The following is a 15,432-nucleotide window of genomic DNA, read 5'->3' as shown; positions in this document are numbered from 1 at the left end:
GCCTACTTTGCAGGGTTGGCTAGGGAACCGCTCTAATGTCACAATACTCATGCACTCCGGCAACTTGATTCTATGCTTCACTGCACTGAGGCAGCAGTAGCAGGCCATAACATCTACCCTAAGCAACCCAGCTATGGAACTTTACTGTGCAGAAGCAGCCAGTAGCACCACATGTCAGGAGTTTAGCCTACACTTGAGTAGGACCCTGGCAGAGACAAATGCCCGACTGGCATGTTCCCTCCCTCCTGGTTGATCGTTCGGGAGCTTCATCAGCTTTCTTCAGCCCAAGCATCATAGCGCCCGATGCCAACAGACACCAGCACACTTAGGGATCCGCAGAGTTTGCCCAGCTTGTGTAACAGACCTCAGCAACTCAGCATTTTGGCTAATCTACTTTATTTACATATAAACACACACGGAGCACTGCAGCATGGCTCCCTCTCTCTCTAGCATCAGACAGCAAAGAGAAAAAGATCAAGGGACAATAATCCCACTTCATGGAACATAGTAACACAAACATCCTGTCTCCGTCACTTCCCACTCTGTGGAGTCAAAACACATACCGTCATGTGAAAGACAACAATCCCATTACTGCAATCATGGAGCAGGAATTCTAACACCACACTCCAAAAGCACTTGCTAAATTGACAGGTCAAATTGGGTCAAGCATTCAAAGCATTACTGGATTGGAGCTGTAACAGAGACACTTCTTTCCATTGTGATAGCTAGGTCTATACAAAGAAGAGCATGCCCCGCACTCCAGAATGTAAAAATCTGGGTGTCATAAGGAGGAAAACTAAGCTCTGGCAGGACGGAAGCTAAATAAATTTGGGCTGTTATCTACAAAAATTCAACGCAAATCAAAACCTAGGATAGAATGGATACATACCAGCATTTGTAAGATACTGCACATTTCGCATCACTCCTTCAGTGTAGGCCCCAGCCTCGTAACTGTCCATCTCACCAGAAACAATATGCGCCACTCTAGCCACACGCCCTCGGATGGCACCAGCTGCACGATCTAAATCATCGGCATCCTGTTCTCTTAGGGCAATGATGCATTTGTTTACATCCTCAAGGATATGACTTTCTGTGTGAAAGAGAAACAGCAAAACATGATTATATAGACCAAGCTATCACTGAGGATATATGAAATTAATCAAACCGGTCCACTGGCATGTAAGTTAACATTTCACTTATGTCAGTGCAGGCTGGTCCAAACAGCCTTTAGTTAACTCTGCAAAAAGGCACCTGAAGCATCACACATTTTCCATCCTTTCTCACACCTTTTTGAGGGGGCGTGTCTTTTAAAGCTTCCTTCCATTTATTTCATTTTAATATTTTTGTTTGTTTGTTTCATTACATTTTTATCTGACTTCTCTCAGCAGTTCTGTGAAGTAGTTTAGGCTAAAAGAAAGTGACTGGCCCTGGGCCATCTAGTCAGCTTCACAGCTGAGTGAAGGCTTGAGTCTGGATATCCCCCACTTGAGATTAGTTTCACGTGCCTCTTGACTTTTTAAGGTTAGCCCATGACATGATGGTATCTGAGGCAGAAAGATAATGTACATTCTCCCCCTGCCTGGTTAAACAAAAACAGAATAACAGTTGACAATATTAATGGCATCCAACAATCATCTCTATTTATGCTCCATCACTTCAGACCAAAATGTCAAACTTCATCCCACATACTAAATTTACAACTTCCAACAGAGACTATAGATCATTTTTCTTGCATCTAGCCATTGCCATGTAAATAACAAATATTAAATTTCAATGTTCAAATAATAGGATGAGCAGAATCATGTTGATGCCTAACTTGCTCTAAAGCACATCTAATCTCTGGAAAGGAAAGCAGAGCAATAATAATAATTTATTATTTGTACCCCGCCCATCTGGCTGGGTTTCCCCAGCCACTCTGGGCGGCTTCCATAGAAACCAAAAATACACTAAAATATCACAGATTAAAAACTTCCCTGAGCAAAGCAACAGGACCCCCTTACAAATGGAAAAGTGACCCCTTAATACTGTTGGGATACTGCCAGGGAGATAAAGCCCATCATGGCCCCCACGTCGCCTCCGGACGATCCATCAATCTAGCGTAGTATCAGCAATTAGCGACACAAGCTCCAGAAATAGCTTGCCACATTCCAGAGCTGATGCACGCTCTATCAGCAGAATTCACACAGCGAAAGATGCATACAGGAGAGCATTATTTAGGAGTTTATTCAGCGTTGGTCAGAACAAAAGAAAAACATGACTGCCTGCTTGCGTGTTCAGGCACAGACAGAGAGAAACGAAAGCAAAGACACAACACAAACATCCTGTGAACAGGAAATACGCAGGCTGTGACACAAACATCCTGCTCCCTTTTAAGGTGGAACAGAAATATCCTAACATCCTAACAAGGGAAGACTTAGGAAAATTGCATTGAGCCACCAAGATCTCATGGGGTGGGGAATTCCTTGACACTTCCCCTTTGTTACTGAAGTGGGGCTGGGGATCATGTGGGTCTCATACACTGTCAGTGTGAAGCTACTTCTTGTATCTTCCCCCGATACAAAGATAAATGCTGTTTCTAAGATTTCTACAACAGCCAAAAATGGAGAGGAAAAGGGATGTCTTTACTAAAATTAGTGTCTATTAATAAGGAAATTGCCAGAACCAAGGGACCTATTTGACTTATTTTAGGAGTGCAGCTAATGACTACTCTGGTTCACAGACTTAAATCTATCCTCCCAGAGATGAGAAAAACAGTAAGGAATATTGGATAAAAATGTAAAGACAATATATTCTACATAGAAAGAGCATAAGAAAGCAAAGGGCTTCTTGTGGCGATTCTGTAATCATTAGCATTCATATAGCATTTCTGAAGCACGTCATATACATTTCCCTTAGCAATCTTTACAAGGAAGGTCTACAGTGCCGAAAGAGGGCTGAAGATGAGATTTGAACTAGGTACCTCGTAAGGCTACCTGGCTCAGATTTACTCAGATCTGATGGGAGGCTTCACTTAACAGTTAAGTAGCAACAATTTTCACTGGCTGCATCTTCAAGGGTATCCCTACATAGTTCATGCATTCATTGAATCTGGAAGTTAAGCCTTCCAAACTTTATGCCTTAACTGAACCACTTGAACAGCAGAAACCTCTTTATTTTTATTCAGAAGTTGGTGAGAAAGGATTGTTGCAATGCCTACCACCCCATTTATAGCTGGGTGGGTGTATTTGCCACATGACATTATGGCCTGAGAGTGATTAGCCCAATGAGGAGAGGTGGTGACAGGCTATTAAGCCTGCTCTGACCCAGACTCTTCCCTCTTCTTTATTCAGCAACCGCCCTCCCTCCCTTTTGCAGCATGGACCTACAGACTAGTCCGTTTTCCAGGGGCTGAGTAGGATTTTTTAGGGGGAGACCCTAATTGGCTCTGGGTCTCCTCTTTTTTGCCTACTCCACACTGCTAGGTGATGTTTGTTGGTGTTCCATCAATTTGGCTAATTGGCATGTAGTCCAGGCAAGTGAGATGATTTCAGAAATAATGGAACACTTACCCGAATTAGTGTTGGGTTGTGGGCATCCCTTAGTCACTGTTGTCAGGCATGGCCTGCAGGAGCTGGGGGGGGTGCCCTTTGGCAAGACAGACACATCAGGGTGAACGTTGGCCAATGGGGCCACAATGTGCCTGTTGGGCTCTTACACCCAAGGTCCACGCAGCAGGGAGGGAGGAATCTTAGGAAACCTTGTAGCGTGCACACAGTGTGCGGCTGTTAACTTGCCCGTGTGATGGGGGTAATTTCTATTAATGAACACCTGCCCGGACTTGATTTGGTTACATTGGTTGAATCTGACTAGTTAAAATTTATTCTGCAGATCCTCAAGTTGTTATATTTAATAAATACAACCTATTTATTCACATTTGGTCATCTTGACTCATCTTCCTGGTGGTGCTGGCAACTGGATATACGTGCAAATCACGAGAGGTTTCCTAAAGTTGTCCAAGCACTTGGTAAACTACTACATGCACCTGGCAATCTTCTTGACAATTAGAGGGAGAAAGACCAAAAAATGGTAGCTAAACAACTTTTTCAAGGTCACTTGAAGTGACACCTTAAAAGTAAAGATGAAGTTTTGCATCTCTCCTGATAATGTTCTTACAAGTTTTCCATCAATAGCTAGAGGGCCCCAGTTAATTCACCAGCTTTTATAGGATGACTAAATTCACTTTGAAACAAATAGATGAACACTTAAATTTTAGGCTCCCCCCCTTCCTCCATTAGCATTATATGACTGCAGACATCTCTGCAATGTTTTTACTTCTTGTGCAATGTGAATAACAGAGTGAACATCACATCAGATTATACATTGCTAAGTGCTATCCATTTCAGAGATGCCAATAAAATATTGTCAGAGGATAATGGCCATCTGCTGCTCCTACATAATTGCTCAGGTGAAGACACTGGCTTTGTGGAAATATTCTATTGTAACTGCTTTATATCTGCAATACCAAACCCTGACACAAATGTGATGTCTGCCCGTGGCAGTGAAATTTGTCCTCTGTGTCTTTGTTGGATAGCAAGTGCAGACTGACATTAAGGTTGCAATTCACAAGTCATTTAAAGCAGCAAACTTGCACCTAATCCAGGTTTGGGGCCAAGCTACACATTACACTTAACTGAATGTAGTGTACCCGATAACTTTCAGCCTTTTTTGCATTAATAGTTGCTTCAGGAGGGGTCAGGGAGACTAGGGAAACAGTAAGGAAGGGGCACTGCACTGGTTTCCTGTTCTAACTGATCCACTAAGTGATCACCCACAGATTTAATCATTATACAATATGGAGAGCAGGAGTGCAGAGACTGATAATGTTTTGGATTCAGACTGGGCCATTGGTACCCATATATGAATCTACATCTCAAGATGCAGAGAACCTGCAAGCAGCAGATAGTGCTCTGTTGACCATGAGATAATGATGCTCAGACACTCAATATTTATACTTGAGCTGGGCCAATCAAGAGGATTCTACCAATTGTAGGGAATGATGCTGCATGGCTTTATTCCCCTTTGAACCTGGATATTTTTGTGAGGCTGGAGCACACATAGTCCAAGGTAGCTCACCAAGCTAGGTGTCAGCTAGAATCCCTGGCAGATACAGAATTTTTTAAGGTGGTACCTGCTGAAAAGTGATGTGTGAAAATGCTTGTTGAGCAACATTTGAAATTATGATGGTAAAATAAAATATATTTGTTGCTAAACTGGAAAAAGTATGCCAGCAAAAATTTAAGGCTTCTTGTTAATATATAGTCTGAAGTTCAAGATGTAAACAAGAGACATCTGAGGGAAATAAGAAGAGACCAGCTGGCTCATCAGTATATTCTTCAGTATATTCTTTGTGCTAACCCTCTCCTGTCACAGCATATAATCAAACTTCCTTGAGCAAATTCAATATCATTGCCTGGGAGGACATTCCTTGCTTTTAAGTACCTCGGGATGAGAAAGAGATTCACATCTGTTCTGATTTTTCTGTTCTGTTAATTTTTGTTTTGATCTCCTTCCACTCATCTTTATTAAGACCAAGCATAATAATTCTGAGTTGCCATCATCAATTCTCATTTCATTGCCTATCTTTTAGGTTATAAGTCAATTTGGCTTATGCAACAAGGCTGGCTGTAGATGGAAAACATCTATTAGTTGATTAATCTAGAGAGAGAGTCAATAAAAGTAAGTTGGCTGCAATCCATTCCAATCCACTATGAATCAGCTGGAATGCAAGCAGCAATCATTTAAATCAACATTTTTCCTACCTCATCAATATTTTTATATTGCATTTTAATAATGGTTCAGAGAAAGAGACAAGATTTTAGCATTCAACAATATGCCATGAATTACTGTTCAGTGAGTTCCAGACTCATGTACTGCAATCCGATTGTTCAAGAGACCTCCTCATGTGTTTACTGAATGCATGAGGAGAAAGCAGCATCACACCTGCTGGCGGTGCCCCAACAGCAATATTCTAGCTGGCAACACCCCCAGGTGGCCTATTATAAAGTCTTTCCACATCTACCATTTAAAGTTGTATTGTTCCCAGGTTTTGGGGATATTTTGGCATGCTGCCACACAACATCATAGTTGAGCTACTGCTCCAGAATAATGTACTGACAAAACCTGTTTTTTCTTCTCCTATCAATATGTGTATGTGTGTGAGAGAGAAAGATCCGGAATCGATCCTCAATATGTTCGCTTGTGTGGCATGTGTGCAAGCATCCGTTCCAGTTTCTGGGTGGAGGGGATGTGGTTAGTGGGTGAGGCTTGGGAGATATCTGTTTTGCACAGCTACCCTCTGATACCTCACAGGGAAACCAAAATGCTTGTTTACAAAGCTACTGTAGCTACTGTTTGCTTGTGAAACATGGACCATTTATAAATGCCATCTCCAACTCCTCAAAAGATTCCATCAACGGTGTCTCCGAAAAATTTTACACATCACTTGGGAAGACAGGCAAACTAATAACAGTGTACTGGAAGAAGCAAAGATCACCAGTGTTGAAGCAATGATTCTTCAACATCAAATTCGTTGGACTGGTCATGATGTGCGGATGCCTGATGATAGTCTTCCAAAGCAACTACTCTATTCCAAATTTAAAAATGGAAAGCATAATGCTGGTAGTCAACAAAAGAGTTTTAAAGACTGTCTCAAGGCAAATCTTAATAAATGTAGTATAAACACTGACAACTGGGAAACACTGGCCTGTGAGCACTCCAGTTGGAGAATAGCCTATACTAAAGGTATCATGGGCTTTAAAGACACTCAAACTCAGGATGCAAGGGAGAAACATGCTAAGAGGAAGGCATGCTTGGCAAATCCACACCGTGATCAACTCCCGCCTGAAAACCAATGTCCCCACTGTAGAAGGACGTGTGGATCCAGAATTGACCTCCATAGTCACTTATGGACTCATTGTTAAAACTGTGTTTATGGAAGACAATCTTACTCGGCTACGAGTGATCGCCAAAGAAGAAGACAAGCCTCTGATAGGTTTGCCTGAGGAAACAGGTGTTTGAGACAATGGTACTGAGTCAAAATATTTCCCATGACAGCTATCATAAGTTGCAGAAGAAAATCCATTGGAATAGTCAGGTTCACCATAACTCAAGCAATCACATGGATCCTCTTCTAATCTATACTCCCACAAGGTTAGAATATAGGAGTACTAGATGTTAAAACCAAAATAAAAGGCTATGGTTGTGTGCATGCTTATTATTCCAACATGGCTGGAGGAACATGAGGGTATGTAAGAGATGTGACTATAGCCATGGAACTTTTCTCAGTTTGGGTACAATGCAGCCATTAATATGGAAAGGAAAACCCTATACTCACTCCAAAGGTGCAGATAATCAGCTACAAATTCAGTCTTGAGAATGCTGAATCAAGGTGCAACTTTGTTGTCGTTTAGTCATTTAGTCATGTCCAACTCTTCGTGACGCCATGGACCAGAGCACGCCAGGCACTCCTGTCTTCCACTGCCTCCTGCAGTTTGGTCAAACTCATGCTGGTAGCTTCGGGAACACTGTCGAACCATCTTGTCCTCTGTTGTCCCCTTCTCCTTGTGCCCTCCATCTTTCCCAACATCAGGGTCTTTTCCAGGGAGTCTTCTCTTCTCATGAGGTGGCCAAAGTATTGGAGTCTCAGCTTCAGGATCTGTCCTTCCAGTGAGCACTCAGGACTGATTTCCTTAAGAATGGAGAGGTTTGATCTTCTTGCAGTCCATGGGACTCTCAAGAGTCTCCTCCAGACCATAATTCAAAAGCATAAATTCTTCGGTGATCAGCCTTTTTTATGGTCCAGCTCTCACTTCCATACATCACTACTGGGAAAACCATAGCCATAACCACCTTTGTTAGCAAGGTGATGTCTCTGCTTTTTAAGATGCTGTCTAGGTTTGTCATTGCTTTTCTCCCAAGAAACAGGTGTCTTTTAATTTCGTGGCTGCAACTACAGCACTATAAAAAGGTAAATGTGGAAAGGCCCTCACCTGGGTTAAAACCTGTCAAACCTATCTAAATAGATCATCACCAACATCACCCAGTATATATGCTGTAGATGAATACAGTGTAACACTCTATGATCCATGTGGGTAGGACCAATGGCAATCTTCACATAATGCAAGGCAGCTGTCACCAGTTAAGCCATGGGTAGACTATCTGTGGCCCTGGGGACACATGCACCTCTTGGCCTAATTTCACATAGGTAGCAAGAAGGGTTAAAACAGAGGGAGGGAGGAATGAGCAAGTGAGTGAATGAGCTCTACCCACTTTTAGCCCTGGTCTTACTCACTTTTCAGTCCAGTCCCACTCACAGGAAAGGACCCCTGCTCAGTGGTAGAGCACCTGCTTTGCATTCCAAAGGTCCCTGGTTCGATGCCCAACATCTCCAGGTGGGACTATTTGAGTGCTACTACCAGTCACTGTATATATTATCGATCTAGATAGACCAATGGTCTGACTTGTTTAGCGTATGACAGTTTCCTGTGTTCCACAGGCATGTGGCCCATGAGGAATGCCCACAAGGGAGCATGCCTACCAACAGAAAAAGGGTTCCCTACCCTTGACTGAAACCATTTACTTAAAACTACGGTATGTAGAAAAGAGTTCAAATTGACAGGAGTGTAATTGGCAAGAGTTCAAACTTTAAACTTTCCACAGTTTTAGCAAAACTGATTTTATGGGTGGACCTTTTGAAGGAAGGGAGATTTAAGGTAAAGAAAGCATGCATTTAGCTTTATTTTACTCAGAAAGTAAAAAGAAAAAGTAGCAAATGCCACTAAAACATCTATCTTGTTTATTTAGACAGTGGAAGATTGAGCCTCTTATAATTTACATACAGATTGTCTGTGCAGAATAATCCTCCTGCTCCTTCACTCTCCTTGGAAAGAGGGCATGCAGGGATATGAACTAGCAACTCTTAAAAACACATCAGTGAATTCTTTCCCCTCTGTTCCTCCCAGACTGAGACACCAAGGGTACAGTATGAAACTCAGAATGGGGCAAGAATTCCTGGATCTATCATCATTTGCTTACAATATCCTGGGGATCCTTAGCTTATCCAAGAGCAATTATACTCTACCATTTTGTTGCTATTCAGTTGTGTCTTCGAATAATTAGGGTAACCTCATTAATGTCCTGTGTGGTTTGCTATTAAGCTCACCAGTGGGGAGCTTAGAAAAAGTACCTCTTAGTCAATGATTGGCTTGTGCATATATAAAATATATACATATCCAGATGCTTTGTTTAGTCCAAAACAATTGGACTAAAGGTTTGTTGCAGGGGGGGAAACATAACAAAGTTTTAAAGACAAAAACAAAATGCAATATCCTCCTGCATTTGATCAGGGAATAAGTGCTCAGGAGCCCAATGCAGAGACATGTATTGGTGAAAAACAGGCCACATTTTATTTGTAGTCCATGGCTGGTAGGGAGTGAGGGCAAGATTAGGAGACCAGAAACCCATAAAACCACGGCCAGCCTGTATAGAGAGGTGTAACAACACAAAAATGTGACCCAATGCTATGAGGATGCCCTCCACAATGACCAGTAATGTGGAGGGCAAAATTTCTTCCCATCTGTGTTAACCAAAGACTGCTCAAGTCATAGCAATGGTGCCCAGCCAAGGGAGAGAGGGCGAGTAAGCTGTCACTGACACTGGCTCTCTGCTTCTTTTCTTGATGTGCAAATGCTCAGTAGCTTTAATAAACAAACAAGACTGTCATCTACCCCACTCTCTGCGCACTGTGCACCTAGAATAATGCTGCTGCATCATAATGACACACTGTTGCAGCCAGTGTAGCATTGTGAGGAAACAGGATGGCATGGCTTGCCAAAGGCTGAAGCTGCTCCCAGGCACTTAAAGAGGCTGGGAATTTTTCTGGAAAGAGAAAGATTAAAGAAAGAAGCTGCAGCCATTTCCGGTTAAATAACTTACTCTGAAAACTGCTATGTTTATAAACCCAATCAAGGTTTGCAAATGTGTGTATGGGAGTGTTTTAAAACACACGTAGAGAGTGTATGTAATCTATGCTGCTAGGAGAATCACTATTGTAACACATGGGATATGGGAAACAACTGTACAACATTTATTATGGGCAGATTCCCTAAATTACTACTTAAAACAGCAAATCAAGCTTAATAAATAAAATGAATGAAGCTTGAATATAAAAAGCTTTTAAAAAAAAAGAAGATTTTTTTTTTTAAAGTGAACAAATCCAATAAATGCATCTTGCATTATGCTGAAAAACCGTGTCAACTACATGATCATTAGGCCACAAAGTGAACACCCATATTCAGTTAGATTTGTCCCCCATAGTAGTAACATTTGATTAATTAAGGAACCTCATTTCACTATGGAATGACTAGGATGACATTTCCTTTTCTGTATCTTTTTATTTCTTTTTATTTTCTTTTATTTGAAATAAGAATTTGTTCCAATTCAAACTGCACTGAGATCTCAAACAGGAGTGGGGGAAATAATCTGTGAATAATATATATATATATATATATATATATAGAGAGAGAGAGAGAGAGAGAGAGAGAGAGAGAGAGAGAGAGAGAGAGAGTTAGAGTTCTATGGGAGGCTGATTGATTGCCTAAGGAGATGGCTCACTCACCGTGCTTCCTTAACAGCGCATCCAGAAAGGTCAACTTTACCTGGCATGTGGTCATTCTCTCTTAAGATTCCACAGTTCAAAGAAAATTGCAGGCAAAAAACCCCCTTGAGTTGGCAATAACTGACTTTATGTGTAATTAGTTAGCAAAGGAATTGAAAAACTGTGTCCCAGAGTTCTTTGTGTTGATCTAGCAAACACAGCTCTGGCTTGTACGTGCAGTATCTGAGTTTCTAGCTGAAGAGTTCTGTTTTGATAGGCCCTTCAGCTCTTTTGCAAGTATAATAAACTGACCAAATATCAGTTCTCTAAGAGAAGATAAAGAAGCTGCTGGTGGGGTGGGGTGGCGTAGGCCCAAACGAAATGCCTGATCTGGTTTCTCTTAAGCTGCCTGGTCACAATAAAAATGTGTGGGGTTTTATGCAAATTCTGCAATATCATACCCTCCAACATTTTTTCGATGGAAATAGGGACATCCCATTCCAACATCCCATTCCAACATGATAATTTTACTATTTATACCACACACATCTTACTGGGTTGCCCCAGTCATGCTGGGAAGCTTCCAACATATATAAAAACATTAAATATTTTTTAAAAGCTTCCCTATACAGAATTGCCATCAGACGGCTCAGGGGTTGGATAACTCCATCCCCTCCAACTTTTCACCAATGAAAATAGGGACGTCCTAAGGTAAAGTGGGACATTCCAGGATCAAATCAGAAACTGAGACAGCTTCTCTAAATCAGGGATGTCCCTGGACACTTGGAGGGTCTGCAGTATGGTTACTGGATTAAGAAATGCATTTAAAATATTAATTTAGGGTGAAATATATTTAGAAACATGTATTTAATGATATTTATACTTGAAAAAAGACAGATTAAATGGATTTAGGAATGAAAATGTGTACAGCTGACATGGATTGAAAATAGATGGATCTGCCCATTGCTATTCCTCACCTCCTTGAAAGAAGCTGCCACAAACCACACCCTTTGTTTTCATTATGTCATAGCCCTCTTCTTCTTTGCTACCCTCCCCCCCCCACCATCAATGCATGAAATTGTAGTCTTCTTTAAACACGTATTTCAATACATTTTACTATCTGGTAAATTGTTAATCTGTATTTACCCAAAGATCAGAAAGTTGGGGGTGGGAGAGTGAGCCTGTAAATCTGGATTTTCAAATGTTGATAGTATGAGTATGTGTTTTTCTTGTCCTGACATAATACTTTTCCTTTAGAGGAAAATGAGAAATAATTTCAATACACTCCTATTCTGAAGGCTTTTTAATATACATAATCATTTTTAGAAAGTATGCTGTATAATAACAGTCTATTTCTACAAAGTCAGACTTAATGTTATGGGTATTTTATGGATTAACTACACTGGTGTTAAACCTTTTATTACAGCTACTAGCAAGTCACATTCAAACTGTAATGTTTAACATCCCCCCCCAATCTTTCTGTACAGCTGCACTAAAAGTAAACCTAGAATTAGCATCATGTGGTGCACTCATCTGAAAGCTGGCTTTATAGGGAAAGAAGAAGAATGTCAATCAGAACTTTTGAACTACTGATGGAAAAGTAATTGCAAATAAAGATAAAGATAGGAAAGCCTAAGATCTCAATCATATTGCTAGCCATTGTCTATTTACAATATGCTGTGCAATTTGCTTTGAACAACTTGAATTTTCCCTGATTACTATCTTAATGTCTGTGACTTGTCGCAACGAATTTGAAACATAAGCCTGATCATAAACTATAATTTACTGTCACATAACCAATTATCCAAGCTGCTTTACCAGTGCAAGTTCTGTTCACTTAAACTGGGTTTCTATCCCTGGAATGTTAAGAGGATCAGGCCAGCAGAGACCGAAAACAGCATGGTACAAATCGAGCTTTTGCTGGCAGAATGCCTGTAGCCTACAGCTTGACCTTAACAATTCAGTTCATTTCGGTTTTCCTAATAAAATGTTATTTAATACAATGGCACTAGCTACAATAAAGTTACAAGGTTAAAAGAAGAACAGTCAGGATTTGGGCTTTTAAAAAACCCAAAAACTCAGCTATGTGGGGTTTTATGTTTAATCCCAGAGAGCCAATTTGAATGTGAATATCTGAAATTATAAAGTAGCTGTAATACACAAATTGCATCTAAGATGTGCTTGTTTGCAACTATTAATAAGGAAACCTTCCTTTCTACAGGCAATATAGTTTAAACTCAAAGATCAGATCTCCTGAATGAAAAACAAACAAACAAATATGCCATTGGCTTATGGAACCAAAAATAATAATAAATCCTGTTCTTGATTCTGCTTTTTAAACCAGAGAGGAAACAACACTGTTACCTAACCACTAGGAATGGAGATTACAATTTCTACCCTCAATTAAAACATGCTGGACATGCAGGGGGAATAATAAGACAATTTATATTGTCTTTATATATCTATAAAGAAGATTTGTGGACAGGGAGAGAAGTTGCCTCCTTTCTTCCATCAACAGAAGCATCCAGGATCTCTGGAAGCAAGCCAATGTTTCCTTGCTCTCCATTGTATGGTAAACAACAAAGGCTGAAAGACAGAGAACAATCCCTGAGGGATGGCTCAGTCAGTAGAGCATGATGTTCTTAATCTCAGGGTTGTGGGTTCAAGCCCCATGCCGGGTCAAAGATTCCTACATTGCAGGAGGTTGGACTAGATCACCTTGTGGTCCTGTTCAACTCTACAAGTCTGTGGTTGTCTTGGTACTTAAATCCTATTGAGTAAGGTTAAGGCCATCAAGTTTAGTAGGTTTCAACATTTGTCAATCTGTGTTGCATTGCTGCCAACCCAGGTCTACTCAGTTAGTTAGTAGATGGTCCACTTCATGCATTGCTGTCATGATTCAGGGCTCTGACTTCCCATCCTCAATGGAAGAGGCCACAGATTCAAGACTCTCTAAGGCCAGTAATATGCCTTTTGACATTCCTACCACCTTTGAAGTTCCAGCAACCTCCAGCCTCAAGAGGTCATATTACCTTTCTCAGGCTTGAAGGACTCCAGCTCAGAAACCTTGCCTTCCCTTTCCCCTGGAACCAGTGGCTGCTGAAACAGCAGAGGTGCCTCTCACAAGGAGGGGGATAAGCTATCAAAGGACACTGCAGTTCTCTGTGGGGATTTACTGACAGAGAAACATTAAAGTCTGCTTCCGAGTTTAGGTGGCACATGGAACTATCCAAGATGCTACCCACTTTCTTTGTTTGCCTTTGGTCTGTTTTGTGTGATCTTGCTTATCTGAACTTAAAGTCTACTACACCTGATCTTCCTTCCTGGATTTGGAACCGGGACTAGCAGTATGCAATCTGGTGACTCTTAAACCTGTGATTTGTACAAACATACACACATATGGGTTAGAACCCTGGCCACCAGCAAGAACAGAAGATTTGCATTGGAGTCCTGACCTCTTATGCAACAAAGATAGCCAACAGCCCTCAAGGAAACTACTTCTCTCTTGATCCCTTGGTTTTCTGCCTGATGCTGTTATCCAGAGTGCCTTGGGGATGGTAAAGGAGGATGGGAAGGGGGAAACCTCCCTCCACTGCTGCCCTTGTACACTATCACTGCTGCTCCAGCCACTTCTACTGACTGAAAGGGACTGGTGAGGTTGGTGGATGGAGAACTGGTTTGGAGGCCTTTGGGAGATTGAAGTGGATAGTGGGGGCTGGAGGATATTTTTATGAGCTTTCAGATTGGCTTGGAGAGGAAAACTCCCCCCTCTCTTTTGGAAAGATCTCATATTCTTTCCAAGGTAATCTGAGGTGGGCTTGGGATACCCAGCTCTATCTTAGGTCGCATCCACACCATACATTTCCCCCATAAGTGGCACATGCCTTTCCCCTCTCAAGAATCCTGGGAACTGTAGTTTGTTAAGATGGAAACTGTACCTCTTTGAGGGGAAACTCTTATTCCCAGGGGAAGTCATGACTATTAAAGTGGTATCAATGTACTTTAAACATACAGTGTGGATGTGACCATGATGGCTGACAAGCTGTATTTCAAGGACCCTTGTGCAACATTACAGATTATATCTCAAGGAAGTTGCTAATACGCCTCTGAGAAACCACAGTGTTTCCAGGAACATACTTTGAAAACCAACAATTTAAGCAATGCCACAGCTAATGTGGGGAAGGTAGCTATTGATGAGCTTCATCTTCTTTCACTGTTGCAAAACTGTGGTGGTAGAAAGGATGTGGGCATCCACATAGCTATTCAAGATAACAGAAGCACACTCCTGAACTTGGCAACCCCACATTACAGGCTTACATGTAAATGCCCTATCAATTCTGGGTGATATCCGTCATCACTATGTTCTACTGTAGTAAAAGAAAAGATAAATTGAAAATGGTTTTCATTGTTGTTTTAGTTTAATAAATTATGTTAACTTGAAGACTGCCAATGAAATGCCTTTAGAGAACATTTTCAATTACAGGAAAAGCTATGCTTTTCAGCCCATATAAATTATAACCTTCAGTACAATGCAGCAGCTACTGCATTACCAAAGGGCATTCATCCAGCAAATCCCAGCTCCAGCTAACGCCATCATCTTGAGAAACTCAGCCGATGACTCATAGTGTTCAGCAATGTATCATTTTTAATTGCTGCTTTTGAAACTATTAGAAACCATATATAGCAGGACGTAAGAGATAAGTTGAACATTGCAACACATTATTTCACAGCAAGGCACAGGCAGGTGCACAATCCTGCTCATCTCCACCACGTCCTGTTGAGGTTCTTCACATACAAAA

General features: G+C 41.2%; 1 protein-coding gene across 10 annotated transcripts in view; it reads right to left on the bottom strand.

Moving 5' to 3' along the window:
- CTNNA3 (catenin alpha 3) overlaps window positions 1–15,432 on the bottom strand; it is a 564,841-nt gene that overhangs the window by 121,598 nt on the left and 427,811 nt on the right. For 9 of the 10 annotated variants that reach the window (XR_014168802.1, XR_014168803.1, XM_081913569.1 and 6 more), the window contains one exon: window positions 890–1,090. Coding sequence is in view for 8 of the 10 variants with exons in the window: in XM_081913569.1 (XP_081769695.1) it covers window positions 890–1,090 (201 nt within the window). In the remaining 2 variants the exon portion in view is untranslated. Of the gene's footprint in view, window positions 1–889; window positions 1,091–15,432 lie in introns of those variants that run through there. The other variant, XM_081913566.1, reaches the window with a different exon arrangement.

The sequence above is a fragment of the Podarcis melisellensis genome (genome assembly GCF_964234715.1).
Source record: "Podarcis melisellensis genome assembly, chromosome: 5".
Taxonomy (NCBI): domain Eukaryota; kingdom Metazoa; phylum Chordata; class Lepidosauria; order Squamata; family Lacertidae; genus Podarcis; species Podarcis melisellensis.
This window is presented reverse-complemented; position numbering and strand designations above follow the sequence as displayed.